Raw genomic sequence first — 27,982 nt, forward strand, 5'->3', positions numbered from 1 at the left:
CAGCCGGTCGGCCCTGCCGGATCGCTGTCGCGGGGAGAAGTGGGGCAGGGAGACAGCGGGCTGGCTGGCGGGCTGTGGGGGGCGGGGTGCACGCGCTCCAACGCTTCCTTGTCCAGTGTTGTTCCTGCGCGTGCGGCTGGTCGGCCCGCGGCGGCGCAGAGCGGAGCCGGCGTGGGGAGGGGGGGCCCGGCAGGGCGGGGGCCAGAGCCAGGCCGGGCCGGGGCCGGAATGCCCCTGTTCTCCGCGCTGTTGGCCTTGCTGTTGGTTGCGCTCTGCGCCCTCTTCTTAGGCCGGTGAGGGGATCCCGGCTATAGCGGGCGGGGGCTGGGGAAGGAAAAGAGACTGAGGAGGGGGGGCGCGCTAGAAGGGCGCGCGGGAGGGGAAGGGGGCTGGGGGGGACGGTGTGCAGGCGGCGGAGGGGGAGGGCCCGAGGAGGGCCGCGGAGGGGTCGCGCGGCGAGGGGAGGGCTTGAGCGGGGGCGTAAGACCCGAGCTGGCGCCCAGGACCTGGGAGTAGGGGAGACTGAGGGAACAGGCGAGGCCTGAGGAGATGCTGAGGCTCGAAGCTGAATAGGTTGTGTGTGTGTGTGTGTGTGTGTGTGTGTGTGTGTGTGTAGAGGGGCCCCGGCTTGGTGGTCTCTCTTTCTCCCTCCACACACCCCTGAGTGTACCCTTCACCGAGTGCAGAGGGCACCTGCAGCCTCGCCCTAGGAGCCGGAACAGGTCTGGCTGCCCAGGAGAGAACGGCATTTGAGCCGGCCGGGTGTGACCCCACCGCCTTCTCTCTGACACCTGTCTAGAGGGCGGAGACATGGACTGTGTGGGGGAGTATTTGATGGCACATCTGACACAGCTGCCTGTACTTCGAGTCCTATTGGGGCCTCTTCTTTCTTCATCTGGGGTTCCTAAGGGTTGGAAGGATTGCTTTCTTTGTCCCCAACTTAGGAGGTGGACTGTAGTTTGTCTGATTTCATCTGGGTGAAGGGGACACTACAGAATTAGGGTCTTGATCTTTGTGGCTGAGTGTAAGTGACAGAATGCTGTTTTCGGAGACTGGAGAGTTGCCCAGAAGATCCAGCTTTAGGACATGACCTTTTTGCAAGGCCTTCTAGGACCAGCAAAGAATGAGGAAAGCCCAAATTGGGAGAGGGTCCTGTGAACTCACAAGGATTTTTCTGCAGGTGGTTTGTGGTCCGGTTGGCCACCAAGTGGTGTCAGCGGAAGCTGCAGGCGGAGCTAAAGATCGGCTCCTTTTTTTGGATCCAGAATGTCAGCCTTAAGTTTCAACAGCACCAGCAAACAGTGGTGAGTCTTGGGCAACTCCCTGGGTATGTGTGTGGGTGGACCCAGCTGAATTTCAACTTTTTATTACTTTTTAAAAAAATTCTGGGTGACTTTCCTGGTTAGCCCAGCCTTGGCACCCCTTTGCCAAGATGATCTTAAGAGTTAGTTTGGAAACGCTGGGATCAATGCAAGTTGTTGAGTTAAAAATCCTTATAAGGCACAGAGTGTGCAGGGTACAATAAGAAAGATACAGAAGTAAGGACAGAACAAAGATAACAGGAAATAGAAGAGCTTACTGTTCTAATTTAAGAGGGGAAACAGCAACATATCCATGAAAGAGAAATACTAACCCAAGTTGAGCCAATGTCATTGTGAGGAGCAGGATATAGTGCTCAGGAGAGAAGTTGGTGGAAATGGAGTGGAAAATATTTAGTGGAAGGGCTTCCTCCTCGTAGAACTTTTCCTGTCTGTCAAGCTGCTAATGGTTTACCTGGCAGCTAATGTACAAAGCTTTCTCCCACACTGTTTTAGGAAATTGATAGCCTGTGGATTTCCAGCAAACTCCTTAGCCATGATCTGCCGTGAGTACTCGACATCCTTACTCTTCCCTTGGGGAATCTTTTGGAATTGGAGTTTGCAGAATGACATTCTACAGAGGCCTCACAACCCAAGGAGGGGTTTTGCTGATGTCTCCCTCTCCCCCTCCCCTTTAGCCTGCAAGCTGTTATTTCGTGAGACAGATACTGATACCTACTATGAGACTGTTATCCATGATTTGAGCTGTATTTCTAGGGAGGTTGAGAGAGTGAAGGTGAGGTGGGGAGGAGACTGCTAGGGAAGGGTGGACCTGATGATAGTGAGGTTTCTCTTCTGAACAGACGTTATGTGGCATTGTGCTTTGGAGAAGTGCGTATCAGAACGGATCTACAGAAGGTTTCTGGCCTGTTTGCCCCATTTTCTCGGGGAACTGGGGTGCATCAAAAGGAACTGTCCTTTAGTCCATCCTTACTGAAGATCTTCTGTCAGGTGAGATACTTCTCCCAGTTTCCTGGACTGTAGTAGGGATGGCTGGCTTTGTAGTCATGGGTGGATTTTTCCACTCTTTTGGGAACATCATATCAAGAGCTACCTCTTATTCTTTCTCTGTTAGGAGGGAAAGGTAGTGCCTTGATATTAATCATTATTCTTCTTTGCTTCTTCTAGCTGTTCTCCATTCATGTAGATTCTATAAACATCATGGTTCTCAAGGTGGCTACTTCTGAGTCCTTGTGGCACATTCAGATCAGAGAAAGCAGCTTTCTTTTGGACAGTGATGGGAAAAGGTAACCATTGGGTAGAAGAGGGTCAGGTAGTTCCATTCTTGTCTTAAAATTGTTTTAGCGTGGGTGAATTTTCTTATTAAGGTGTCAGATTTTCATCCTGTAGCATTTGAGGAGAGGTTGAGATTAGGCACTTCTCCCTGCCTTGTTCCTTTCAGCCAGCAAAGCTTGACTGAACTTAAATGGTGAGGAAAGGGGCCAAGTACTCTAATTTTTTTTTTTTTTCCTTTCCCAGGCTGAAATGTGAGGTGAGCCTAAATCAGATCAACAGCAAAGTTCTAAAGAGTGGCCAGTTGGTGAGTATGTCATGGTCATTCAGATGCCTTGTTTCCTTCTGGGTGCAAGATACGAAGGAGCTTCTGTGTTCTTATGTGGATTCTCTCAAGGTGGTGTTCCAGACCATTGCATTTTGACCCCAAACTGCCTACTTCTTAACACCTCAGAGGCTTATCCTCCCTGTAGGAGGACACCTGCCTAGCGGAGCTCTCACTGGCCCTAAAGTTGTGTCTAGAGGTGGGCATCAGCAGTCGGCAACTGAAGGTGATCGCTGTGGATATGTGGACACTCCATGCTGAACTGCATGAGGGCCTTTTCCATAGTCAGCTGCTGCGCCAGAGCCCAAGCCTAGCACCCAAACCTGTTCCTTGTTCAGGTAAAGCCCCGGCCTAATATTGGGCATTGGGTTACCCTATTTTATGTGGAAGACGTGGCCAAAGAGGACAGGGCATTTTGGGAGACCTGAGTGTGTTCAGGATTCATTGCTCCTGTGTTATTCATTTATGTTTTCAGAGGTGACAGAGAACTTAGCTGAGCCAGCTCTGCCTGGCCTGTACCTCCTTCAGCAGCTGCCAGACCAGGTCAAAGTGAAGATGGAGATCACAAGTGTGGTGCTGTCCATGAACAGTCAAAAGAGGTGAGATCTCTCCTGGCACAGAAGTACAGAGAATGATAACTGGAGCTATATGCTGGGGTCTCTGTAACCAGCCTAGTAGCTGCACTGAGTTTGTCTGTGGGGAGAAAGGGAGTAAGAATGGCGTGTATTTCTTTTTTTTTTTTTTTTCTTTCTTTTTTTAATTTATTTTTTAATGTTTATTTTTGGGAGGGAGAGAGAGACAGAGTGTGAATGGGGGAGGAGCAGAGAGAGAGACCCAGAATCTGAAGCAGGCTCCAGGCTTCAAGCTGCCAGCACAGAGCCTGATGTGGGGCTCAAACTCACGGACTGCGAGCTCATGACCTGAGCCAAAGTCAGACGCTTGCTTAACCAACGGAGCCACCCAGTCACCCCAGAATGGCACGTATTTCTGAGCCAGAGTCTGTCTCTCATCCAGGCACCTGAATTGGACACTGAAGCTGCTGCAGTTCCTGTACCACCGTGATGAGGATCAGCTGCCTCTTCGAAGCTTCACAGCAAACTCTGATATGGCACAGATGAACACTGAACTCGTACTGAAAGGTTCACGGGTGGGGATGTCGGTACTGAGAGTACCAGACACTCTTTCCCCTGTGCCCCATTTGGTCTTTTTAGTTTAATATCAGTGTAACTGGAGATGGAGAGGAGAGAACATACTGAGAGAAAATAGCCCCAATTCATGAGTTTGGGTGATAATCTGTTCATCTGCTTGCCTGCCTCTGACCCTCTCCTAGTTTTATGTTTTGTTTCCCCAGTGTTCTCCTCTGATCTGCTCTTTACCCTTACAGATGGGTTGTTGCTGTCCCAGAGCCGCCAGCGCATTGTCTGTCTCAACTCCCTCAAGGCCAGTGTGCAGGTGTGATGACTGTGATACGAAGAATCGTTCCTTTCTCTACTCTCTCCCTGTATCGTTGCATTGTGAGCTAATGAGATAAAACCCAAGCCCACAGTTCTGGTATTTATTTTCAGGTGACCACCATCGACCTCCTAGCCTCCCTGGTTTTGAATACTTGCATTATTCATTACCGGCACCAGGAATTCTCTCACTGGCTGCACATGCTAGCACTGGAGACCCAAGGGTCTAGTTCATCTGTTCTTACGCAAAGAAAAAAAAGGTCAGTGTAATCTTTTTCAGCCACCATCTTACCAGGTGGATTCTCAGATTCTTTTGGTCTAAAGTGGCATATTGTGTTAAACGTGTATTTGATTACTTCAGTAGCAATTCTGTTTTATAGATCTTCCCCATTATACTAGGTTCTTTGACGGTAGGATGAGGTCCTTTTTGTTTCTATGTCCTTATTGCTCAGCATAGTGCCTTATTATACAAAATAAACAATTGTTGAACTGAACTTAAATGATCCACAGTGTCTTGTCTGTCTTAGATTTTAAGGTGGTCGGTCATGTCACCTTCCATGGCTTGGAAGAAATGCCCCTTGGTTGTATTAGGTTGAATCATACGATATGCTGATGTCTATATTTGACATTCATATCTGACCTATGAAATGGCAGTCTCATGTGGTTCAACCTAGTAACTGTGGCATTCCTGCAGATTACTGTTGGGAGTAGCAGTAAACAGCAAACTGACAATTTCAGTCTTTTAATTTTCTGGTTGTTTTCCATTCCAAGAATCACAACCAAACTCACCCTGACTTTGGAGAGCTTCAGGTGTCTCCTCCATAATAGGAGGCTGGAATTCTTTCCTTACCAAACAGTGATGTCTGTCCCTTTGCAGAACCTTCCCCCAGATCCTGGCTCCCATTATCTTTAGCACTTCCATCTCCAATGTCAACGTTTCCATTCAGCTTGGTGATACACCACCCTTTGCCTTGGGATTCAATTCCATCTCTCTAGGTAAGGCTCTGGTATGGAAAAGGAGTAAGAATCTGTCCATTAGTGAAGCTGGGCCCACTTGATGGCCACAGTGGTTCCACAGAACTCCTGTCTCCCACCTTCTTTGTTCAGATTACCAGCACCTGAGGCCACAGAGTATCCATCAGCGCGGCGTCCTAACTGTGGACCACCTCTGCTGGCGGGTGGGCAGTGACTCTCACATTCAGCGGGCACCCCACCCACCCAATATGCATGTTTGGGGTGAGGCACTTGTCCTGGACTCCTTCACACTACAGGTAGGTGGGGACTTTGGTGAACAGGAGCCCCGTATAGTTTCCTTGTCCTGCCCTGCTTTAGAGCGTGGAGCCCCTTTTTGCCAGAATATGATGCATCAGGGTATTATAGAACTGTGTGTCTGCATGCTCATAATGGGGCTCCCTCTGCTTCTTTTCTAGGGCAGCTATAACCAGCCTTTGGGCCTGTCTAGCACCCAGTCAGATACCCTGTTTCTTGATTGTACCATTCGAGGACTGCAGGTAGAAGCATCAGATACCTGTGCCCAGTGTCTCTCTCGCATTTTATCCTTGATGGACATACAGTCTGGGAAGTCCGCTGTCTCTAGAGAGTCTTCATTTGGGGAATCTGTGTCACTACTGTGGAAGGTGGACTTGAAGGTGGAGGACATGAACTTGTTCACCCTTTCTGCCCTGGTTGGTAAGTGGGACAGGAAGTCTTTACCGAAGTGGGTAGTTTCTAACCTAAGCAGATTATGCTGGTTCAGTCTGTGCCTTTTCATTTAATGAAGCTGACTATGTGAATTTTTCTATTCTATTTATTTATTTAATTTTATTTTTTTAATGTTTATTTTTGGGAGAGAGAGCAAGTGCATGTGCATGTATGAGCGGGGGAGGGGCAGAGAGAGAGGGAGGCACAGAATCTGAAGCAGGCTCTAGGCTCTGAACTGTCAGCACAGAACCCGACGTGGGGCTGGAGCTCACCAACTGCGAGATGGTGGCCTGAGCCGAAGTTGGAAGCCACCCAGGTACCCCATGATTATGTGAAAATTTTCTAAATTAAAGGCATGAGATACTGGAAGGTCTTACACAACTATTGGGTTTCTTGATGTTTCTTAAAGGTCTATAGGAGATATTAAATATTAAGCAAGATTTATTTAAGAAAGGGGGTGGGGGAGAGGGAAAAATGGGTGATGGGCATTGAGGAGGGCACTTGTTGGGATGAGCACTGGGTGCTGTATGTAAGCCAATTTGACAATAAATTGTATTAAAAAAATAAAAAGTCAAATCATTATTAAAAAAAAAAAGCCTTGAGGCACCTGGGTGGCTCAGTTGGTTAAGTGTCCAACTTAGGCTCAGGCCATGATCTCACAATATGTGAGTTCAAGCCCTGCTTCGGGCTGTCTGCTGTCAGCACAGAGCCCTCTTCTGATCCTCTGTTCCACTCTCTCTCTCCCTCTCCCTCCCCTGCTCAAAAAGAAAATAAACATTTAAAAAAAAAGCCTTGATAGTTGATCAAGAAATTGATTTTTTTTATTTCCGTGTGTGTTTAGTTCTAAAAAGTAACTGGTACGTCTCCGGGCACTTTGTAGCAGTTAGGGAGCTTCTTTGGGTCTGCCAGATTTAGGTAGGTTAATTTAGGAGAGGAAAAGTTTCCCTGAAATATGAGGAATGATCTTAGGGAGGTATGGGTAACACAGAAAGCTAGAGTGGAGGGAATAAATAAGAAAGGAGAGTGAAGGCTGCGGTTGCCATTTGAGAGCTGCGAACCGATGCTGACATGGTTTCTGGATGTTAGGTGCTTCCGAGGTCCGACTGGACACACTGACTATCCTGGGAAGTGCTGAAACCTCCACTGTGGGTGTCCAGGGACTTGTGCTTGCGCTGGTGAAGTCCGTCACAGAGAAGATGCAGCCGTGCTGCAAGGCTCCTGACATCCCCACTCCCGTGCTCAGCCTCTCCATGCTGTCCATCACCTACCACAGCAGCATCCGCTCCCTGGAGGTAATGCTTCTTTGGGGAGGTGGAGTCAGGTTGGCTTCTCCCTAGGCTTAGAGCATTTCCCAGTCTTTTGAGTCTGGTGTGAAACTCAAACTGTGAGAAATAGGACACTTTGTGTTATTCTTTTTGTCCTTGCTTGTTCTGTACATTTTTAACTCTTTATTGTGGGATGTAAAATATACACACAATTAGAACATATGAACTTGTACGTATCCATACCCAGCTTCAGTAATTGCCAGCTTAGGACCAATGTGTTTTAGCTACATTCTGCCATCCACCTCCCGCTCTGGGATTATTTTGAAGCAGACCTATACCAGACGTATAATTTCAACCGTAAACATTTCAGTGCATATCTCTGAAAAATAAGGAGCTTTTTTTTTAAAGATCATGATCTGGTGTTACTTTCCTGAAGCACCCAGCTCATTAAAAGGCTGGAAGGGAGGGGTGCCTTGCTGACTCACTTGCTGGAGCATACATCTCTTGATCTTGAGGTTTTAAGTTCGAGCCCCACGTTGGGTGTAGAGATTACTTAAAAATAAAATCTTTAAATATAAGTAAATAAAAATAAAAGGCTGGAATGGCTCTAAAGATGGAGGCACTGGCAAGTTTTAAGAGGCTTTCCAAGATTTTTCTCCTCAGACTATCGGGTGGACATGGAATGCTCTTAGGAGAGGTGTGGGATATCTTCCTAATTGTCAGGCTTCAGCTTCCCTTGGAAACTGAAGAGTTGCCTTTTTAGAGGCTGGAACTCAAAGGAATTTTTCTGTTCTGGAATTTAAATTTTCTCTGCTTCACTATTCAGAATTGATTTTGTTTTCCAAGCTGACAAGGACTCCCTTCTTTGAGGCATACTTTTGTGTAAATCAATCGCTGTATTGATTTGTGTGGTCAGTCTTTTTTATATTTAAGAATTAAGATGCAATCAATGCATAAAACATTTTCAAATTGATTGTTGCAGTGGTTATTATGCAGAGTGAGCCTGTTATAGAAAAATAACTCATAGACAGAAATATAAAGCCAAATGATTAACTGTCTGCTGTACATAGCTGATATCCTATGGTAGATATTAAAGAATCAACACACATGATCTCTACTCTTGGACAATTTAGAATCCAGTTGAGAATTCAAAAGTGTGAGTGCTCTTACACATGAACAAGAACCGTTAGCTTAGCACATTCGTGCTAAGGGGAACAAGGCAAGGGAGTAACTAATGAGGCTACTCAGGAAATACTTCCTAGTGGAGATGGTTCTTGACCCAGGTGTGCTTGTATAATATTCCCGGTCAGCTCTCCTATTTGGGGATATTGTAACTGACAGATTCTTTTCTCTTGTTCCCTGAAGGTTCAGTGTGGTGCAGGGCTGACCTTACTTTGGAGCCCCCCAGATCACATGTACCTGTACCAGCACGTCCTGGCTACCCTGCATTGCCGAGACCTACTAAGAGCCACTCTGTTTCCCGAGACTGTTCCACTCCTTGCACTAGAGACTCCAGAGGCTGCGTCTGAGCCAGAAGGTCATCTCCCTGAGCCATGTCCTCCAAAGCGGCTCCTAAACCTCACACTAGAGGTGAGCACAGCTAAGCTGACAGCTTTTGTAGCTGAGGACAAATTCATTACCCTGGCTGCAGAGAGTGTGTCGCTGAGCAGGCATGGGGGTTCACTGCAGGCTTACTGCCCAGAGCTGGCTGCCGGCTTTGATGGCAATAACATCTTCAACTTCAAGGAGGTGGAAGTACAGCTGCTACCTGAACTGGAGGAGATGATCCTCCACCGGAACCCCTTCCCTGTGCTGCAGACCCTCCGGAACCGTGTTTGGCTCCTGTCCTTGGGATCAGTCTCAGTGGAGTTTCCTTATCAGTACGATTTCTCTCGAACTCTGGATGAGGCTGTGGGAGTTCAGAAATGGCTGAAGGGGCTGCATCGAGGAACTCATGCTCAGGCTTCTCCAAGCCCTGCCCCACTCCCACCGGATCTACTCTTGAAGGTTCAGCACTTCTCATGGGTTTTCCTGGATGACATTTTTGAGGTGAAACTTCGTGATAACTATGAACTGATGAAGGATGAAAGTAAGGAGAGTGCCAAAAGGCTGCAGTTGCTGGATGCCAAGGTGGCTGCCCTTCGGAAGCAACATGGGGAGTTACTGCCAGCCCGCAAAATTGAGGAGCTCTATGCCTCTTTGGAACATAAAAACATCGAAATCTACATTCAGCGTTCCCGTCGTCTCTATGGCAACACACCTATGCGCCGGGCCCTGCTCACTTGGAGCCTGGCGGGGCTAGAGCTGGTAGCTCTGGCAGATGTCTCCTTCCATGGCCCTGAGCGTGTGGTAGAGCAAGTTCAAGAGCTTGATCCAGGCAGCCCTTTCCCTGCTGAGGGAGTAGATCTTGTCATTCAGTGGTGTCGTATGCTCAAGTGCAGTGTTAAGACATTTTTGGGTAAGTAGTACTTCCTTATTTGCAGAGTCTGGTGTTTGCCCTCCCAGCTCCAGGAAGCTCTTTGAGTGGATGCAGAGGAGCTCAGTTATATTGGGAACTCTGGTGGTTGTGGGATGGGTGGAGTGGGATGGGTGGGCTCCTCTTCCCTTTCTTTGTTCCTGAATTTCACCCTGAAACTGCTTGGCTAACATAAAGGGACAGCTAACACAGTCGTCTTCAGGGTTGGTGTACCCCTTGGATCTCAGTGGTATTCCCCTCACCATCTGCTTGGTGTCTCCATGCCCTTTTTCAGCTTTTCTGTCAATTGCCAGCTCTTGTTCTCTCAGTTGACTTTGTTAAATAGCTGGGTAAAAGTAGTGGTGGGGGAGAAAAATGTTTGAGAATATTGAGACAGTCCTCTGAATAGCCATTGTATATCCTCCCTGTAATAACAGTTCGGATAAGAGATTATCCCCGATACCTGTTTGAGATCCGTGACTGGAGGCTGATGGGTCGACTTGTGGGCACCGAGCAGAGTGGTCAGCCTTGCTCCCGGCGGCGTCAGATTTTGCACTTGGGGCTTCCATGGGGTAATGTGGCAGTAGAGAGGAACATGCCCCCACTCAAGTTCTACCACGACTTCCGCTGTGAGTAGAGGAAGGCAGTTGGTTTGGCTGAGGGATGTTGTGGTGGCTAGGATGGGAGATGAGCTGAGGCCCTTCTGGAGTGAAGAAAGAAGTTGTGTAACAACCTGTACCCTTTGCCCCTCTGTCCCAGCGGAAATCTTCCAGTACACAGTGGTATGGGGCCCGTGCTGGGATCCAGCCTGGACCCTGATTAGCCAATCTGTGGACCTCTTGACCAAGCCTTCAGCTGACCCCAGCCCACCCTTGCCCTGGTGGGACAAGAGCCGTCTACTGTTTCATGGGGACTGGCACATGGACATAGAACAGGCAAATCTGCACCAACTGGCTACTGAGGTGAGGGGTTCCAGAGGAGTTACTAGGATGGTATGGTTGGGGCCTGTGTAGCACATGGTAGGGAGAGAAAAAGGTACTGATTTGGGAGATTTGGAGGATACTTGTATCCAGATCTCACCAAGTTGTTGGGGATGGTTATAGGACCCGTACAACACAACTGAAAATATGCACTGGGAGTGGAGCCACCTGTCTTTTCATTGGAAACCTGGTCAGTTTGTGTTCAAGGGTGACTTGGATGTCAACGTGAGAACAGCTTCTAAGTGAGTGGAGTAATGCCTCAACGGGGTGAGGGACTCAGGTTGGGGGGAGTGGGGAAGGGCCAGGGGGTTGCAAGTGACCAGGGCACTGAGGGCTGGGACTCTGTTGTGAGACAGGTATGATGACTGCTGCTTCCTTCACCTGCCTGACCTCTGCATGACACTGGACCTGCAGTGGCTGTGCCATGGGAACCCCCATGATCACCATGGTGTCACTCTGCGGGCTCCAGAGTTCCTGCCTGAGGTGCCCTTGGGCCAGCTCCATGACTCCTACCGGGCATTCCGCTCTGAGAACCTCAATCTCTCCATCAAGATGGATCTGACCCGGCACAGTGGGAGTGAGGCTTGGGTCTGGGGCAGTGGGAGGAAGGGTTGGGAGGATGGGCTTAAACACCGAGGACTTCAACTTGACCCTTGGGGGAGGGGATAAGGAAAGCAAGGGAGGATTTGGATTAGGACCTTTTCTGAGAGAGAGTTGGTGAAAACAAAGCTTAGATCTTTAAAAGGAATAGGTGTTGGGGATAGTGTGAGGTTGAATGCTGTTTGGATTTTTAAACCTCTAAAAGCTGAAGCTAGCTTTATCTCTGTGTTTTAACCACAGGTAGGAAATGTCTATCCTTTCTTTTGCAGCGATATCCCAGCCCCGGATTCTGCTATATAGTAGTACCCTGCGCTGGATGCAAAACTTCTGGGCAACTTGGACTAGTGTCACAAGGCCTATCTGTAGGGGAAAGCTCTTTAATAACCTGAAACCTAGCAAAAAGAAACTCGGCCAGCACTACAAGCAGCTTTCCTATACTGCACTCTTTCCCCAGCTACAGGTCAGGCTCTGACAGCCCTGGTGACATCTTCAGTTCTTTCCCCTTCCCTCGTTTTCGTGTTTTTTCTCATCTTAATCATCTGATGCTATTCTTTGTTCAGTGTTATGCTCTCTTGTTGCCAGGTGCATTATTGGGCCTCATTTGCCCAGCAACGGGGCATCCAGATTGAGTGCAGTCAGGGCCATGTCTTCACTAGGGGAACTCAGCGGCTTATACCTCAAGGTAAGGTCAAAGACTGCCTTCATTTTTCCTACCCTCTTTGCCCTTCACATTGCTCTTCCCTCTATGTGTCCCACACTGTTCTTCTGTACTGGTCTGCATGGGCTCTGTATGCCTCCTTTTCTCAGCGGGCACAGTGATGCGGCGTCTCATCTCTGACTGGAGTGTGACCCAGATGGTTAGTGACCTAAGTCAGGTGACTGTTCACCTGATGGCTTCACCCACTGAAGAAAATGCTGATCACTGCCTTGATCCCTTGGTAACAAAGACCCACCTACTGAGCCTGTCCTCTCTCACCTACCAACGGCACAGCAATCGCACGGCTGAGGAGGTACCGCCTGACACAGTCTCTTTGCTACCTTATTTTTATCAGTAGGTGTTTTAGTCTGCTGTTACAGGGCTGCTATAACAAAACACCAAAGAATGTGTGGCTTGAACAACAGAAATTTATTCCTGACAGTTCTAGAGGCTGGAAAGTCTAAGATCAGGGGCCAACATAGTCAGATTCTGGTGAGGGCTCTCCTCCTGGCTTGTAGACAGTTGCCTTCGCTGGGTCCTCACATGGCAGGAAAAGAGAGGGAGAGAACACACTCTCTGGTGTCTCTTATAAGGGCACTAATCCCATCACAAGGGCCTCACTCTTGTGACTTCATGGAAACTTAATTACCTCCTAAAAGTCACATCTCCAAATATTATCACATTGGGGATTATGGTCTCAACATATGAATTATGGAGAGGGACACAATTCAGTCCATAGCAGTAGGTTTTAAGCAAAGTCCCGGGTAACGTTTCTAACTGTATTCCAAGTATATATATCATTACTGTCTGATGAACTCACTGTTATCATTTGTATCAGCGTACCTCTTTTTGAATATTCCTTCTCTCCCTCTCCTAAAGATAGTCTCTTGCCTTTCAAGAAACAGTAAAACTTTTTTCCTAGCACCTTCTTTGGTATTTTTTGTTGTTGTTTTTTCCTAATTAAGGAAAGATTTTTTATGTTGAAATTTTCTTTTCTTTTTTTTTTTTTTAAATTTTTTTTTCAACGTTTTTTATTTATTTTTGGGACAGAGAGAGACAGAGCATGAACAGGGGAGGGGCAGAGAGAGAGGGAGACACAGAATCGGAAACAGGCTCCAGGCTCTGAGCCATCAGCCCAGAGCCCGACGCGGGGCTCGAACCCACGGACCGCGAGATCGTGACCTGGCTGAAGTCGGACACTTAACCGACTGCGCCACCCAGGCGCCCCTGTTTTTTTTTTTTAAAGTAGGCTTCACACCCAAGGTGGGGCTTGAACTCATGACCCGGAGATCAAGAGTCGTATACACTACCGAGTGAGCCAGCCAGGCACGCCCCATGTGTTGAAATTTTCTAAATCATTGAAATACAGCGGATGTAGTCAGAATGCAATCTAATGCACAAACTAAGACCACTTAGTTTTTCTTTCTCCAGGGTCTTCTTTTCTCCCCCAGAACAGATTTCTTGTTCAACAAGCTTGTTTTCTTGCCTCTGCTTTTGTGGTCCAGGAGAAATAGTGGGAATTTCCATGCTACCTTGTGGTTCTTTTCCTGTTTCTTAGGAGCTCTCTACTCGAGTTGGGGATCCTGCCTTTCATACACACCAGCTGCACTTGGTAGATTTACGGGCTTCCTGGACAACCACCAATCGGGACATTGCCTTTGGTTTATATGATGGCTATAAAAAGGCAGCTGTACTCAAACGTAATCTCTCTACGGAGGCCCTGAAGGGGTTAAAGATTGATCCCCAGATGCCAGCTAAAAAGCCAAAGCAGAGTGTTCTGACCAGTGCCCCAGCCCCACCTCCTGTCAGCACTCCCAGCTTTAGTGGACAGCCTGATAAGGGGTCCTCAGGAGGTAAGCTGGGGGAAATAAGACTTCATAGAGTTAGATGTAGGATATGTGCATAGGATTGAACAAGAACTGGGAGGACTAAATCATGGCTGGTTCCATCTAGATGTAGAGATGAAAACTATTCTTTTTCCATAGTAGGTCACCTCTGACTTACATAGCCGTGATATAGGGGCATTTAAAGGGTGTCATCCTGTGGGAAGGAGGAGAGGATCATGAAGGAGTGATGGGGCCAGAATGGGATGAGTAAGGGAGAAAAATGATTAAAGAATTGTTATGTGGTTTGATGAATTAATTTGTTCAGTTAACAAATATTGAGTACTTAACAGGCGTAAAGCACTGTGCTGGGTTCAGTGAGAAATGTAAAATGAATGACATTCTACTTGCCTCAACAAGTTTATCATCTCTGGATGAGCTTAGTTCATTCATTCACTCCCAATCACTCATTCATTCATAGATTCATTTTAGCTTATTGTGGGTTTATAATGTACCAGACATAACCCTAGACGTTAGGGATATAAAAATGAGGAGAAGCTCAGAAACTAATAGACATGTAAATTATTATTTCATTATGAAAATGCTTTTTAAGAATGTTTAAGAAGAAAGTATTTAAATCAGCATAGGGAAATCTAGAAAAGCTTCCCAGAAAAGATCATTGAGATGGGCCTTAAAAAATAAATAAGAGTTCGGCAGGCAAGAAAAGAGGAGAGGGCATTTTAAGGAGAGGGAATAAGTATAGAGGAATGCAAGTTCGTGGTAAATTTAAGAACAAGGTGGAAAGTGATATCAAAAGAAATCAAAAGAGAAAAAAGTATATGGGAGTTCTTGACTGGAATGAAGGAGGGAGTGCAATCAGGGAAAGGTTTATCGAGGAAAGTAGCATTTGAGCTGGACCTTGAAGGCTGAGTATGGTTTGAACCTGTGGAAATGGGGAGGAAAGGCATTCAAGGCATCCTGAATAGGAGTAGATTTGGTAAGGCTCCGTATGTTCAAAGGAGAGCGAACAATCTGTTTCAATTGGCATAGAGAGTAACTAAGGCGAGGAGCGAGGGAAGATCCTGGAAAGGAAAGCTGCACATAGACCATCACAGGTAGACCATCACAGGTCTTTTATACAAGGCTAAGGAGTTTTTGGTCCTTATTCAGTAGACAGTGGTGAACTACTGAAAGTTTTTGAATGGGGATGTGTCATCATGAGACTTTACTTTTAGGAAGATAAATCTAGCAGTGCTGTGGAGGAGGACTGGAGAGGAGAAACTGGAGGTGGAGACACAGATAAGGAAACTATTATGGTGTCCCAACAACATGTAATGAGGGCCTGAACTTGGTAGAGGCAGTGGGAATGGAGATGAGGGGATGGGTAGAAATGTTATTGTACTAAGAAATTTGACAACTGGTTGGAAGAAAGAGTTAAGATAGAAAGCAATAATGACTGAGGCTTTGAGCCTGGGACTAGCATGATGGTAACAGTAATATCAGAGATAGGAGAGCCAGAGGATACTAAATACTAAAGAAGTTCGGGGAGGAACAGGGTTGTTGAGTTCAGATTTGGACATGCTGAGTTTGTGGTGCAAGTAGTACATCTAGGTAATGTCTAACCAACAGCTGGAAATGAGGATCTAAAAGCTTAGTACTAGAGGTGAAGACTTTGAGAGTTTCAGCATAGAGCTAAAAGTTAATCCCAAGTAGATAATAATAGTTGCTTACTGTGTGGCAGGTACTCTGCAAAATACTTTTATATGTTATTGCATTAAATTCCCTCAACAACCTTATGAGATAGTTATTATTATTTTACAGACAAGGGGACTGAGACACAGGTTAAAGCAAGCTGCTGAAAGTCACAATCGAGTAACTGGCAGAGATAGGATCTTAAATACAGGCAGACAAGTCTGATTCTGGATGCTGCTAACCATAACACTCTGTTAGAAAAACTCATTAGAAGAAAGAGGAAGAGAAGGGAACCCGAGGAGGTACTTATTTCTAAGACATGGGAGAAGAGGATTTAGAGGCATAATCGTAGGAAGCAGTAGAGCTATGAGAACACAGTGGCACTAATGGCAAAGGAGTGGTTTCATATGGAAAGGAGTGGTCCACAAACAACATTTAAAATAATATAAAATGAAAAATATAAGGAACAAAATGAGAAGAAAGATCCTAGAGTAATCAGAGGTTGATATACCTAAGAGAAAAAAATGCTGCTATTATATAGCGCTCTTGGGAATCTGTTATTTTTGTTAAAATTGAGGAAATGAAATGACAACCCTTATTTTGCCCTCAGAGATCAAGGAGGGGAGTGGGTGGGCTGGAGTTGCAGGTTGGAGAGAGTATTTTCTAGAGAAATTGAAGGAAGATTGGTTTGGCCCTAGATGTATTGCCCATATTCCTTTGAGACTGTGACTTTCTTCCACTTCCTATTTCTCTGCCAGGTGCCTACATGTTGCAGAAGCTGATTGAAGAGACAGACAGGTTTGTAGTGTTCACAGAAGAGGAATCAGGTGTGAGTGATCAGCTGTGTGGCATCGCTGCCTGCCAGACGGATGATATATATAACCGAAACTGCCTTATTGAGCTGGTTAATTGCCAGGTAACTTCTCTTTACCAGAGCACCCCAGCATTGGGCTAGATCCTAATCATATGTGTTCACCTTCTCCCAGCGCCAAATAAGAATGGGCAGATAGAGCTCCAAACAATTATTCCTTCCACCAGGTATCCAGGATAATCCTTCCATTTCTAAAACCATAGTGTAAGCCAGAATTAGATCCAGCTGCATTCATTGATACAATCCTTTCACTGACCTTCTCATCTTCCCTGGTGGCCCTTGTGCTATGATTCTGCTCCTGTCTATGGCATAGATGGTTCTTCGTGGAGCGGAGACAGAAGGCTGTGTCATTGTGTCAGCTGCCAAAGCTCAGCTGCTGCAGTGCCAACACCATCCAGCCTGGTATGGTGACACATTGAAGCAAAAGACATCCTGGACTTGCCTACTGGATGGCATGCAGTACTTTGCCACCACTGAAAGCAGCCCCACTGAGCAGGATGGCCGACAGCTCTGGTTAGAGGTTAGTCAAATACAGGAATTGCAGGCAGTCTCTGATTTGTGGTCTGTGAGCACATAGTGCTTTTTTCTTTTTTTTTAATCTCTTGCTGTTCTTTTTTATTGTGAGGGAAATTCTTGTTTCCCAGCACTAGAATAAAATGGGTTGGAACTTTTTTACGTTTGAGAAGATTGCTGACCTCTGCTAATAAATCACACTAATCAGCAGGCAGCCAAGAGAACAGGCAGTAAGCCTGAGAACTTTAGATAAATTCTTTATCTGTCCTTTCTCTGATTTCTCTTAAGAAGATGTTTGATTAGTTTCAGCAAAGCAGTAAGGTTGAATACAAGGACTGCTTGTCTAGGACTCAGGTTATGTGAGTTCTAATGCCACCTTTGCTGTTATAGTAGCCATGAGCCTTTGGGCGAGTCACCTTTATTTACTTTGCTTAAGTCTATCTATTTATTTTGAGAGAGAGAGGAGAGTAGGGGAGGGGCATAGAGAGAGGGAGAGAGAATCCCAAGCAGGCTCTGCGTTGTTAGTGCTGAGCCCGATGTGGGGCTCAAACTCACAGCTCTGAGACCATGATCTGAGCTGAAATCCAGAGTCAGAGGCTTAAACTGACTGAGCCACCCCAGAGCCCCAAGTCGCCTTTATTTGTAAAATTGAGTTAATACTTCCCCCTCACAAGATTGTTGAAAGGATCAAGGGTGAGAAACTGCTTTGAAAAATACAAAGCTTCATTTAGATGGAAAATAATTACACCATTTTTAAAAAGTTATGTCAGAGGAGGTCTAAGTGTGTCAAGATAGCATTTTGTTAGATGGTGGAATTATGAGCAGTTGGCAGGGACTAGGCTATAGATTTTCTTTTCAGTGTAGTAAAACTGAATTTGCTCTATAATTTCTAGGATATTCTCCCAGAATAATAGGAGATCTAATAGTTATAAGATGTACCTAATACTCAGCATTGTTACTTCTTTTTTTTTTTTTAATTTTTTTTTTCAACGTTTTTTATTTATTTTTGGGACAGAGAGAGACAGAGCATGAACGGGGGAGGGGCAGAGAGAGAGGGAGACACAGAATCAGAAACAGGCTCCAGGCTCCGAGCCATCAGCCCAGAGCCTGACGCGGGGCTCGAACTCCCGGACCGCGAGATCGTGACCTGGCTGAAGTCGGACACTTAACCGACTGCGCCACCCAGGCGCCCCAGCATTGTTACTTCTTAACCGGTGTGAAGTGTCCACATTGTGCTGGGCATGGTACACCCAAATGAGTTACTGGATCCAGCTACATCTTTAAGGACCAATAGGATAACTTCATTTACCATTCTCCTCAGTGGGGAAAAAGCTAATCCCTTTTCTGTCCTCCCTGCCTGGTGCTTCTTACTCCAACAACCTTAGGGCTCAATCTAAGCAACCTCAGGTGTAATTACACACAAGGTAATCATTTAATCAGATGTCAAGCCAAGTAAGGGTCAAGTTATTGGTACTATGAGAGGTCATGCTGATATATTACATCTGTGATTCAGTCAAGCAGTGCTCTTTACCACTAATCTCAGGAGGTAGGCATAGAAGGTATACTCAGGCAGAGGTGGGCAGGATGAGCTATGCAAGATCTCTAGCATTTTCCGGGCCTCTGCTTCTTTTAGGCATGCACTCTTTTACATGTGAACCCTTTTTTTCCTCAGGCTGTGATATTAGCATTAGAGTAGAATATCCTAGGGGTTTTTTTGTTTCTTTAATTGAAGTATAGTTGACATATTAGTTTCAGGTGTACAACATAGTGACTTGACAATTACAAACATTATAAAATGCTCACCAGGGTAGTTACCATCTGTCACCATATAAAATTATTACAGTATTATTGACTATTTCCTGTACTGTACTTTTCATCTCTGAGTTATTTTATATCTGGAAGTATGTACCTTTTAATCCCCTTGATTTATTTCAACTATTCCTCCCACCCTCCTCCCCTCTGGCAACCACCAGTTCTTTATGGGTTTATTTCTGTTTTTGTTGTTTGTTTTTTAGATTCCCCATATAAGCGAAATCGTATAGGATTTATCTTTGTCTGATTTTACTTGGGATAATACCCTTAGGTCCATCTGTATTGCCAAAAATGGCAAGATTTTATTCCTTTTTATGGCTAGTAGTATTCCATTGTGTATATATAAAATACGTCTTTATCCATTCATCTGTTGAAGGACATTTAGGTTGCTTCTGTATTTTGGCTATTATAAATACACATAATAAGCATTAAATATAGGGCTTTTCGAATTAATGATTTCATTTTCTTCAAATAAATACCCAGAAGTGGAATTATTAGATCGTATGGTACTTCTGTTTTTAGTTTTTTGAGGAATCTCAGTATTGTTTGCCAGAATGGCTGCACCAATTTACATTCCTGCTAACGTTGCACAGTTTCCCTTTTCTCATCGTCCTTGCCAACATGTGTTATTTCATTTTGATACTAGCCATTTTACTGTGAAGTGGCTTTGATTTGTATTTCCCTGATGATTAATGAATTTGAGGATCTTTCCATGTGTCTGTTAGCCCATCTGTATGTCTTCTTTTGGAAAAATGTCTACTCGGGTCCTCTGCCCATTTTTAATTGGATTAATGTGTTTTTTTTGGGTTTTTTTGGTGTTGAGTTGTAGGAGTTCCTTATGTATCATTTGCAAATATCTTCTCCCTTTCAGTAGGTTGTCTTTTCGTTTTGCTTATGATTTCCTTCACCGAGTTTGGTGGGAGTACTTTGATCTTGCCTTTCCCATATGAAATTTTTTGTGACTTGGCAGATCTGCTTATGGTCTTCATATCACTCATTCTACTATTCACTTTGACTTCAGCTTGGCAGAGAGACTCAAAAGAATTCATTCCCTTTACCCCATGGGCAACAGTGTCAGAGTGGTTGTCTGAAAACAGAAAACAGCAAAACCACAATTGCATGAATATCAAAGTGGGTGGGAAAGTCACTGGTTTTGATGAAATTTTTTGTGCTTGACAGGATTGACTTTTTCCTCAAAAACATTTTTTTTATTGTGGTAAGATATAAAATTTACCATTTTAACCATTTTTTAAGTTTATTTATTTATTTTGAGACAGAGTGTGAGCAGAGGAGGGGCAGAGAGAGAGAAGGAAAGAGGGAATCCCAAGCAGGCTCTATGCTGAGCGCAGAGTTCGATGTAGGGCTTGATCTCACAACTGAGATCGTGACCTGAGCTGAAATCAAGAGTTGGATGCCACCCCTGGTTTTAACCATTTTTAAGTGTAAAGTTAAGTTTGTATTAAATACATTCATAATGTTGTTCAACCATCACCACCATCCATTTCCCTAACTCTTCATCTTATAAAACTGAAATTATACCCATTAAACAATAACCTCCCTTCCCCTTTCCAGTCCTCAGCAACCACCATTCTACTTTCTGTCTCTATGATTTTGGCTGTTCTTAAGTACCTTGTATAAGTGGAATCATACAGCATTTGTCTTTTTGTGACTGGTTTATTTCACTTCCTATAATCTCTTCAAGGTTTGTTCGTGTTGTAGCATCTTCCTTTTTAGGATTGGATTCTGTTGTATGTACAACAAATTGCTTATCCATTTGTCTATCAGTGGATACTTGGGTTGCTTCCATATTTTAGCTATTGTGAATAATACCATGTGAACATGGGTGTACAGATCTCTTCAAGACCTTGCTTTCAGTTCTTCTCAGTATATATCCAGAAGTGGAACTGCTAGGTCACATAGCAAAAATTCTATTTTTAATTTTTTGAGGAATTGCCATACTGTTTCCATAGTACCATTGTACCATTTGACATACCCCAACAGTGCACAAGGGTTCCAATTTCTGCACATCCTTGGCAACACTTTTTTTTTTTTTTTTTGATTGTAGCCATCCTAATGGGTGTGAGGTGGGATAGGATTTTTTTTTTTTTTAATGTTTATTTATTTATTTTGAGAGCACAAGTGGGGAAGGAGCAGAGAGAGAGAAGGAGACAGAATCCCAAGCAGAGCCTGATGTGAGGCTTGATCCCAAGAACTGTGAGATCATGACCTGAGCTGGTATCAAGAGTCACTTAACTGACTGAGCCACCCAGGTGCCCCCAGATAGGATATGATTTTAACCTAGCTTGCTTTTCTGGTCTCAGGCCTGCAGGCATGTAACTCATCTGGGTTTGGAGAATTTAGGTGGTGGGCCAGGAGGGAGTCATGTATGTCTTCTACCCTGGGAGATCCTTCAAGCTGTTCCAGGCAGTGGAAATTTAGATAGTATTACTTGCATCATAATCATCTGTGTCCCAGTTGGCTAGGAGTTAAAGGTGCCTGTATCTCTGTCTTCAGGTAAAGAATATTGAGGAGCACCGGCAGCGTAGTCTGGACTCTGTGCAGGAGCTGATGGAGAGCGGGCAGGCAGTGGGAGGCATGGTTACCACCACCACAGGTCAGCTCTCCCTTATTCCCCATCATGTTGTTAGGTGTGCATTTTCTTACATACTCTTAAAATTAACATATGCTGGAATAGGACCATTTTGTTTTAGGCTAGGGGGAAAGCAAGTGTCTGGAGTTCCCTAAACATCACATATGGCTGGGAGGTTCTCACAATACCTCCATTGAAAATGTCTTTCTCTTATCTTTTTCCCACCTCTTCCCAGATTGGAACCAGCCAGCTGAGGCGCAACAAGCCCAGCAAGTCCAACGGATCATTTCACGCTGTAGCTGCCGAATGTACTATATTAGTTACAGCCATGACATTGATCCTGAGCTGGCAACTCAGATTAAGCCACCTGAGGTTCATGAGAACCAGGAAAAGGAAGATCTCCTAAAGAAACAGGAAGGTATTCAGGGCTTGAAAGGCTTTTAGAAGGGAACTAGAGAATTTTTGAAAGTAGCTGTTTCCTTAGTGGTTTTGAGTTAGTAGTGTTATTAGAAGTCCCACTGTGCCCTGGGCATTAACACTTTCACTTTGCTCTACATTGTGTAAGTTCTACTATAAGAGAATAAACTGGACTGTTGGAGGGAACTGGGATGAATGGATATTGTTTAATTCTAAAATAAGAAAACCTATTTCTACCCATGAGCATCTCTCACTAATACCAAATATGGGTTAGAAGATGGGGTCGATATTTAGAGAGAAACTTGAGTTTCTTACCTAGCTGCTATCAATTACCTAGGAGCTGTGGATACCTTCACCCTTATTCATCATGAGCTGGAAATCTCCACCAACCCGGCTCAGTATGCCATGATCTTAGACATCGTCAACAACCTGCTGCTCCACGTAGAACCTAAGCGGAAGGTGAGCATGGGCCCTAATAGAATGCCAGTTAACCTCACAGGAACTGACAGACCTTGTGCTTTATTTGGGGTCCAGTAAGAAAAGCTATGCTTCAAACTGAAAAAGGACCTTGTGGTGAGTACATCCTGTGTTAGTCAATAGCAGCAGTTGAAATTGTCTAGAAAAGGTCTGAGTGTTTCTGAGACTGCAGAGCTTGTTTATGTGTGGTTTTTCTTGGTCAGTTCTCCGCTGAGTCACTTTAATACCTCTAAAAACAGTAACTGGTCCCCACTATCACCTCTATCCCTACCCTGTGGCACTGGCTTATTGTGAAATCTTTATGTCTTCTGCATTGGCCTACCCTTTATGCTTGCTACTAATGGTAACAGATACAAGTAAGCTTTCCAGAAGAGGTCCCTGTTTCTTGTTCCTTTCTGTATTTCACCGTACTACAAGACATGTCTATCCAGAAACCTTGCTCATTTCCTTTTCCATTCCTTCAGGAGCATAGTGAGAAGAAGCAGCGAGTCAGGTTCCAGCTTGAGATCTCTAGCAATCCTGAGGAACAGCGCAGCAGCATATTACACTTGCAGGAGGCCGTGCGGCAGCATGTGGCCCAAATACGGCAGCTGGAAAAGCAGATGTATTCTATCATGAAGGTAGTCACCAGGGCAGTTTGAGGAGAGGGTGTTCTCCTAGGACAAAGGAGATCTCCTCTCAGTTTCTCCTGCCTTGGTTCCCTAGTCTTTGCAGGATGACAGCAAGAATGAGAACTTGCTTGACCTGAACCAAAAGCTTCAGTTGCAGCTAAACCAGGAGAAGGCCAATCTACAGCTGGAAAGTGAAGAGCTGAATATCCTCATCAGGTGCCATAGCATCCTTTCCCTGCCCTTTTCTAGTGCCCCAGCTGGAATTGATTTCTCTTCCTTGCTTTAGATCTATTGTGCATTATCAAAGGCTGATGTAGATTTGGGCACTTCCCGAATGAGCGTTGCTGGTCTTGGCCAAGAGATTGAGAACTGGAGAGCCCCTGCTTTGGCTCCTCATTAGAGTACCTCCTGGGAAAGGAGAAAATCAGCTCAGAAAGATAGCTTTTGTGGCCCTGGTGCTATGCAGGTGAACTGAAAATAAAATATCTTGGAAGTTGGTCAGTAAGGAGCACAATTGCAGATACAATTGTAGGGGTTTATTAGTGGGCAGAGATTACTTTATTAAGAAGCACCTGGAGGGCACTTGGGTGGCTTAGTCGGTTGAGTGTCCAACTTTTGACTTTGCCTCAGGTAATAATCTCACAATTCCTGAGTTTGAGCCCCACGTCGGGCTCTGAACTGACAGCGGGGAGCCTGCTTGGGATTCTGTCTCTCCCTCTCTCTCTCTCAAAATATACCAAAAAAACCCAAAATAAAACCTTGGAAAAAAAAAAAACAGCACCTCTATGGCTCAGTCAGTAGAGCATGTGACTCTTGATCTCAGGATCATGAGTTCAAGCCCTATGCTGGGTGTGGAACTTACTTTTTTTTTTTTTAACATGGTTAGCATGTGACATAGCGCATATATATATACGTGTGTGTGTGTGTGTGTGTGTGTATACACATATATACATATATGTGTATATATATTTTTATAATTTATTGTCAAATTGGCTAACATACAGTGTGTGAAGTGTGCTCTTGGTTTTTGGGGTAGATTCCCATGGTTCACCACTTACATACAACACCCAGTGCTCATCCCAACAAGTGCCCTTCTCAATGCCCATCACCCATTTTTCCCTCTCCCCCACCCCCCCGTCCACCCTCAGTTTGTTCTCTGTATTTAAGAGTCTCTTATGGTTTGCTTCCCTCCCTCTCTGTAACTGTTTTTTTCCCTTTCCCTTCCCCCATGGTCTTCTGTTAAGTTTCTCAAGATGGGTGTGGAACTTAAGAAAAAACAACAACAACAACTGTGGAATTGAAAAATTTGGAAGATAGGATTTATTCTCCCATGGCCCAGGGTGTGAGGAGCATGAATCCAGTGAAAAAAAATAGGGAATAGCTGTCCCAAAATAGGTCCATCTCTGGGTTTACCTCCTGCATCATTCTAGAGCATTCTACCCCACCCCCAACCCAAATGCTGTTACCCTTATTGGCTTTGGCCCTCCTGTCCATTTATAGGTGTTTTAAGGATTTCCAATTGCAGCAGGCCAATAAGATGGAGTTGCGAAAACAACAAGAAGATGTGAGTGTGGTTCGTCGCACTGAGTTCTACTTTGCTCAGGCACGATGGCGTCTGACAGAGGAAGATGGACAGCTAGGAATTGCTGAACTGGAGCTGCAGCGGTTCCTCTACAGCAAGGTATCGGGTATATACAGTCACATAAAGGCAGCTGTATTGAGAGACATTGACCTATCACAGGAGTCTTAACTCGGAGAAACAAAGAGGCTAATTATTATATGATTACTAATGCTGGTATTAATGGTTATTAATGATGATACATGAGCAGAGTTCCCTTTAGACGTAGTTGTTTGTAATATTAAATAATACAGATATAGATGAGCTTGATCAAATGCTTCTTTCATTGAATAAGATTATCCCTAGAAATATGGCCCAGAAAGAAGTAATCTTCCAATACCAGCTTGGAATAGAATTAATTCTATACTGACATTCAGCTTTCCTGCAATAAATGGAGGAGAAGACATGATTCATTATTCCACACTCCTTCCCCCTGGGAGTTTGGAAATGAGTGAGACCATTTTTGACTATCACAGTAATTGGGAAGGATTACTGGCACTTAGTGCTCTTGTTAGTAGTGTCCATGAGAAACACTGGATTAAAGGGTGAATTGACTGTATGGAGATGAAAGGGATACCAAAGGTTGGGGTTAAACATATGGAGAACCTGAAAACAGGATATGTAGCAATTCTCTAGCAAGCTCCTGAGAAAGACTTATAATAGTGTGTGGGGTGGGGTTGGGGGGCAATCTGTCTTTATAGGTGAATAAGTCTGATGACACAGCAGAACATCTTCTGGAATTGGGCTGGTTCACTATGAACAACCTCCTCCCCAATGCTGTCTATAAGGCAAGTCTTATTTCCCCATTCCTGCCCCATTCTCATGCTTCCTAACACAGGGCATTTGTAATGGCCCTTCCCCATAAACCCACTAAGGGAAATACTGTGGTGATCTGAGAGGTGAAAGCTTGTCTAGCTTAGCAAGACTGTTGCTTTTCCTCTTAGTCTGCAGGGATTTGTGGGTAGATTTATCACTCTTTATCTTACAGGTAGTCCTACGGCCCCAGAGCTCCTGCCAATCTGGGCGACAGCTAGCCCTCCGCCTTTTCAGCAAAGTCCGGCCCCCTGTTGGGGGTATTTCTGTTAAGGAACACTTTGAGGTTAGTAAACAGTCCTTTGGGGACCCAGGAACAAAGGGCACTCAAAAGCTATCTGTGTGTCAATGTTACATTAGGGGTAGGTAAACTGAGGGATGATGTCTGAGCTTAATTGCTTCTTCAGCCTTTTTCCTCTTTAGGTAAATGTGGTGCCTCTCACCATCCAGCTGACACACCAGTTCTTCCATAGAATAATGGGCTTTTTCTTTCCTGGCCGAAGCGTAGAAGATGATGAGGTTGGTGATGAAGAAGATAAGTCCAAACTGGTGACTACTGGTGAGAACTTTTATGGTGGAGATCCGGAAGACTGGGGTAGCAGCCTCAGAGATAGCTGAAGCTTCAGAAAGAGGACAACAGCTGGTGTGCTTGCTTTTTCATAGGAATACCAGTGGTTAAGCCTCGGCAGCTGATTGCAACAGATGATGCAGCACCACTGGGCCCTGGGAAGGGTGTTGCACAAGGCTTAAATCGGAGTTCTGGTGTCAGAAGATCATTTCGGAAAGTACCTGAGGTACCAGACATGCCCCTAATGACAGAAAGATGGAAGAATCCTAGGGTTCTGTTTGGGTCAGCTGAAGATTTCTTCTGTTTCCTGAGTCTTTTCCAGGGATGAAAGGAGATGGAGATGTTTGGGGTTCTAAGTTTCTTCTGATGGTTTCAAGAACTCATATTCGTTTCCTGCCTTTCCTAGCACCCTGTGGATGATATTGACAAGATGAAAGAGCGAGCTGCCATGAACAACTCCTTCATCTACATAAAGATTCCACAGGTTCCTCTCTGTGTCAGCTACAAGGTCTGCTCCTCCCTAGTACTTTCTAGAACAGGGCGGGAAGAGAACCAGATAAGATCAGAGATTAAAATTAGGCACGACAGTCTAAATTGTGAAGATGGTCTTTGGGTAATAATCTGCTGTTCCCTCTGCTGCCTTCAGGAGTCAGTACTGTTACAGGATGAGGTAAAGGGAAATCAGTATCTTTAGATTGCTGCTGCAGGAAAGTGCTAGACTTGGGACTCAAGTATTAGATTGGACTGTGTGTTCACTTCAGCAGCACATACATTAAAAAAGTATTAGCTTTGGACTAAAAATGGCAGCTGATCTTTTCGCTCTTCTTTTCTCTCCCCTCTCCCTCCTTCTCTTGCAGGGTGAGAAGAATAGTGTGGATTGGGGTGACCTTAACCTTGTGCTGCCCTGTCTGGAGTACCACAACAACACATGGACATGGCTAGACTTTGCCATGGCTGTCAAGAGGGACAGCCGCAAAGCCCTGGTTGCCCAGGTATCCTGCCAGAGTTCGTGGCTGTTTGGTTAGCAGGGGCTGACAAACAGGTCCTGTGCTCAGGAGCATTTCATTGTAGGACATATGTAGGACAAGTAGCCTTGGCAACGGGCAGGTGAATGAAGTGAGCAACTTCTATCCCTGCCCTCTCCATGACTTTGGTCAGATGTTTAAATGTTTACACTTATATATGTTAACTGCTGTTGAGTTTTAGGGAACTGAGGGCTGACGCAACTTCAGGTTTAGAATAGGTTCTAATTAGACTGTAAGCTTCTTGAAAGCAGAGATCATTTTATAATTTGAATTGCCACATTGTGCCTTCATGTAAGCTTAACAAATCTTTTTTGACTTGGTTCACAGTGATTTATTCTGCCTGTTCCACTAATATTTACCTTCCCTTTTACTCCTCTCTAACCTACCAGGTAATCAAAGAGAAGCTAAGGCTGAAGCCTGCAACAGGGTCTGAGGTCCGGGGAAAGCTAGAAACTAAATCAGATCTCAACATGCAACAGCAGGAAGAGGAGGAGAAAGCCCGACTCCTCATCGGTTTAAGTGTGGGCAACAAGAACCCTGGCAAGAAGTCCATCTTTGGCAGGCGCAAGTGATCCAGCATGCAAGAGTGGCTGCAGTACAGGATCTGACTTTGGCTCAGGCCCCAGGGACTTGTGGGGTGGGAGGCGCTTCCCCTCATCCATCAGGATTTGTGGTGGTCAGGAGCTCACAGGGTACTGTGGAGAGAGGCACTGCTCTTTTAGCAGCTGGCCTGTTCCCTGCAGAACACGGTGGATAATAATGCTGAGTTCTACCTCACACTGATCAGCAGGGCCAGAGAGGCATCAAGAGAGCAAGACCCAGGGATTGGGCCCAGGATCAGGATCTGGTTCCCTTGGGGCCAACTGAAAGGGTGGGAGGGACAGTTCTGATCAAGTGTGATAAATTTTTATAGACCTATATATAAATATATACATATATATTTCTAAGTGTAACTGCTCTCCCTCTGTGCCAGAAAGTTGAGAGGAGGATCCGCTCTCTCCCTCATTCCACTGCCTTGTACAGGAGGTATTAGGGTTCTGGGGGGAAATCAGCCCCTCCTCAATCTGTGCCAAGTTCACTTGGGAAA

General features: G+C 45.2%; 1 protein-coding gene across 2 annotated transcripts; it reads left to right on the forward strand.

The window, feature by feature from the left end:
- The first annotated feature begins 162 nt into the window (after positions 1 to 162).
- KIAA0100 (KIAA0100 ortholog) lies at positions 163 to 27,848 on the forward strand. 2 transcript variants are annotated; one of them, XM_030294761.1, is made up of 39 exons: positions 167 to 293; positions 1,181 to 1,304; positions 1,815 to 1,864; positions 2,162 to 2,309; positions 2,487 to 2,605; positions 2,838 to 2,898; positions 3,065 to 3,254; positions 3,392 to 3,515; positions 3,931 to 4,055; positions 4,301 to 4,368; positions 4,482 to 4,627; positions 5,245 to 5,363; positions 5,475 to 5,638; positions 5,798 to 6,056; positions 7,155 to 7,360; positions 8,699 to 9,791; positions 10,226 to 10,417; positions 10,548 to 10,750; positions 10,892 to 11,010; positions 11,125 to 11,345; positions 11,638 to 11,828; positions 11,951 to 12,050; positions 12,176 to 12,378; positions 13,624 to 13,918; positions 16,339 to 16,496; positions 16,765 to 16,971; positions 21,291 to 21,390; positions 21,602 to 21,784; positions 22,121 to 22,242; positions 22,725 to 22,880; positions 22,966 to 23,087; positions 24,372 to 24,552; positions 25,191 to 25,277; positions 25,478 to 25,588; positions 25,726 to 25,861; positions 25,966 to 26,096; positions 26,277 to 26,378; positions 26,728 to 26,862; positions 27,285 to 27,848. In XM_030294761.1, exons 1-39 carry the CDS (start codon positions 229 to 231, stop codon positions 27,465 to 27,467), a joined length of 6,699 nt encoding a protein of 2,232 aa, XP_030150621.1. In that variant the 5' UTR covers positions 167 to 228; the 3' UTR covers positions 27,468 to 27,848. The 2 variants fall into 2 exon arrangements, with proteins under 2 accessions (XP_030150622.1, XP_030150621.1); XM_030294762.1 differs by lacking the exons at positions 25,966 to 26,096; positions 26,277 to 26,378; positions 26,728 to 26,862; positions 27,285 to 27,848 and having other exon boundaries at positions 163 to 293; positions 25,710 to 25,860.
- The last annotated feature ends 134 nt before the right edge of the window (positions 27,849 to 27,982 follow it).

The sequence above is a fragment of the Lynx canadensis genome, chromosome E1 (assembly GCF_007474595.2).
Source record: "Lynx canadensis isolate LIC74 chromosome E1, mLynCan4.pri.v2, whole genome shotgun sequence".
NCBI lineage: Eukaryota > Metazoa > Chordata > Mammalia > Carnivora > Felidae > Lynx > Lynx canadensis.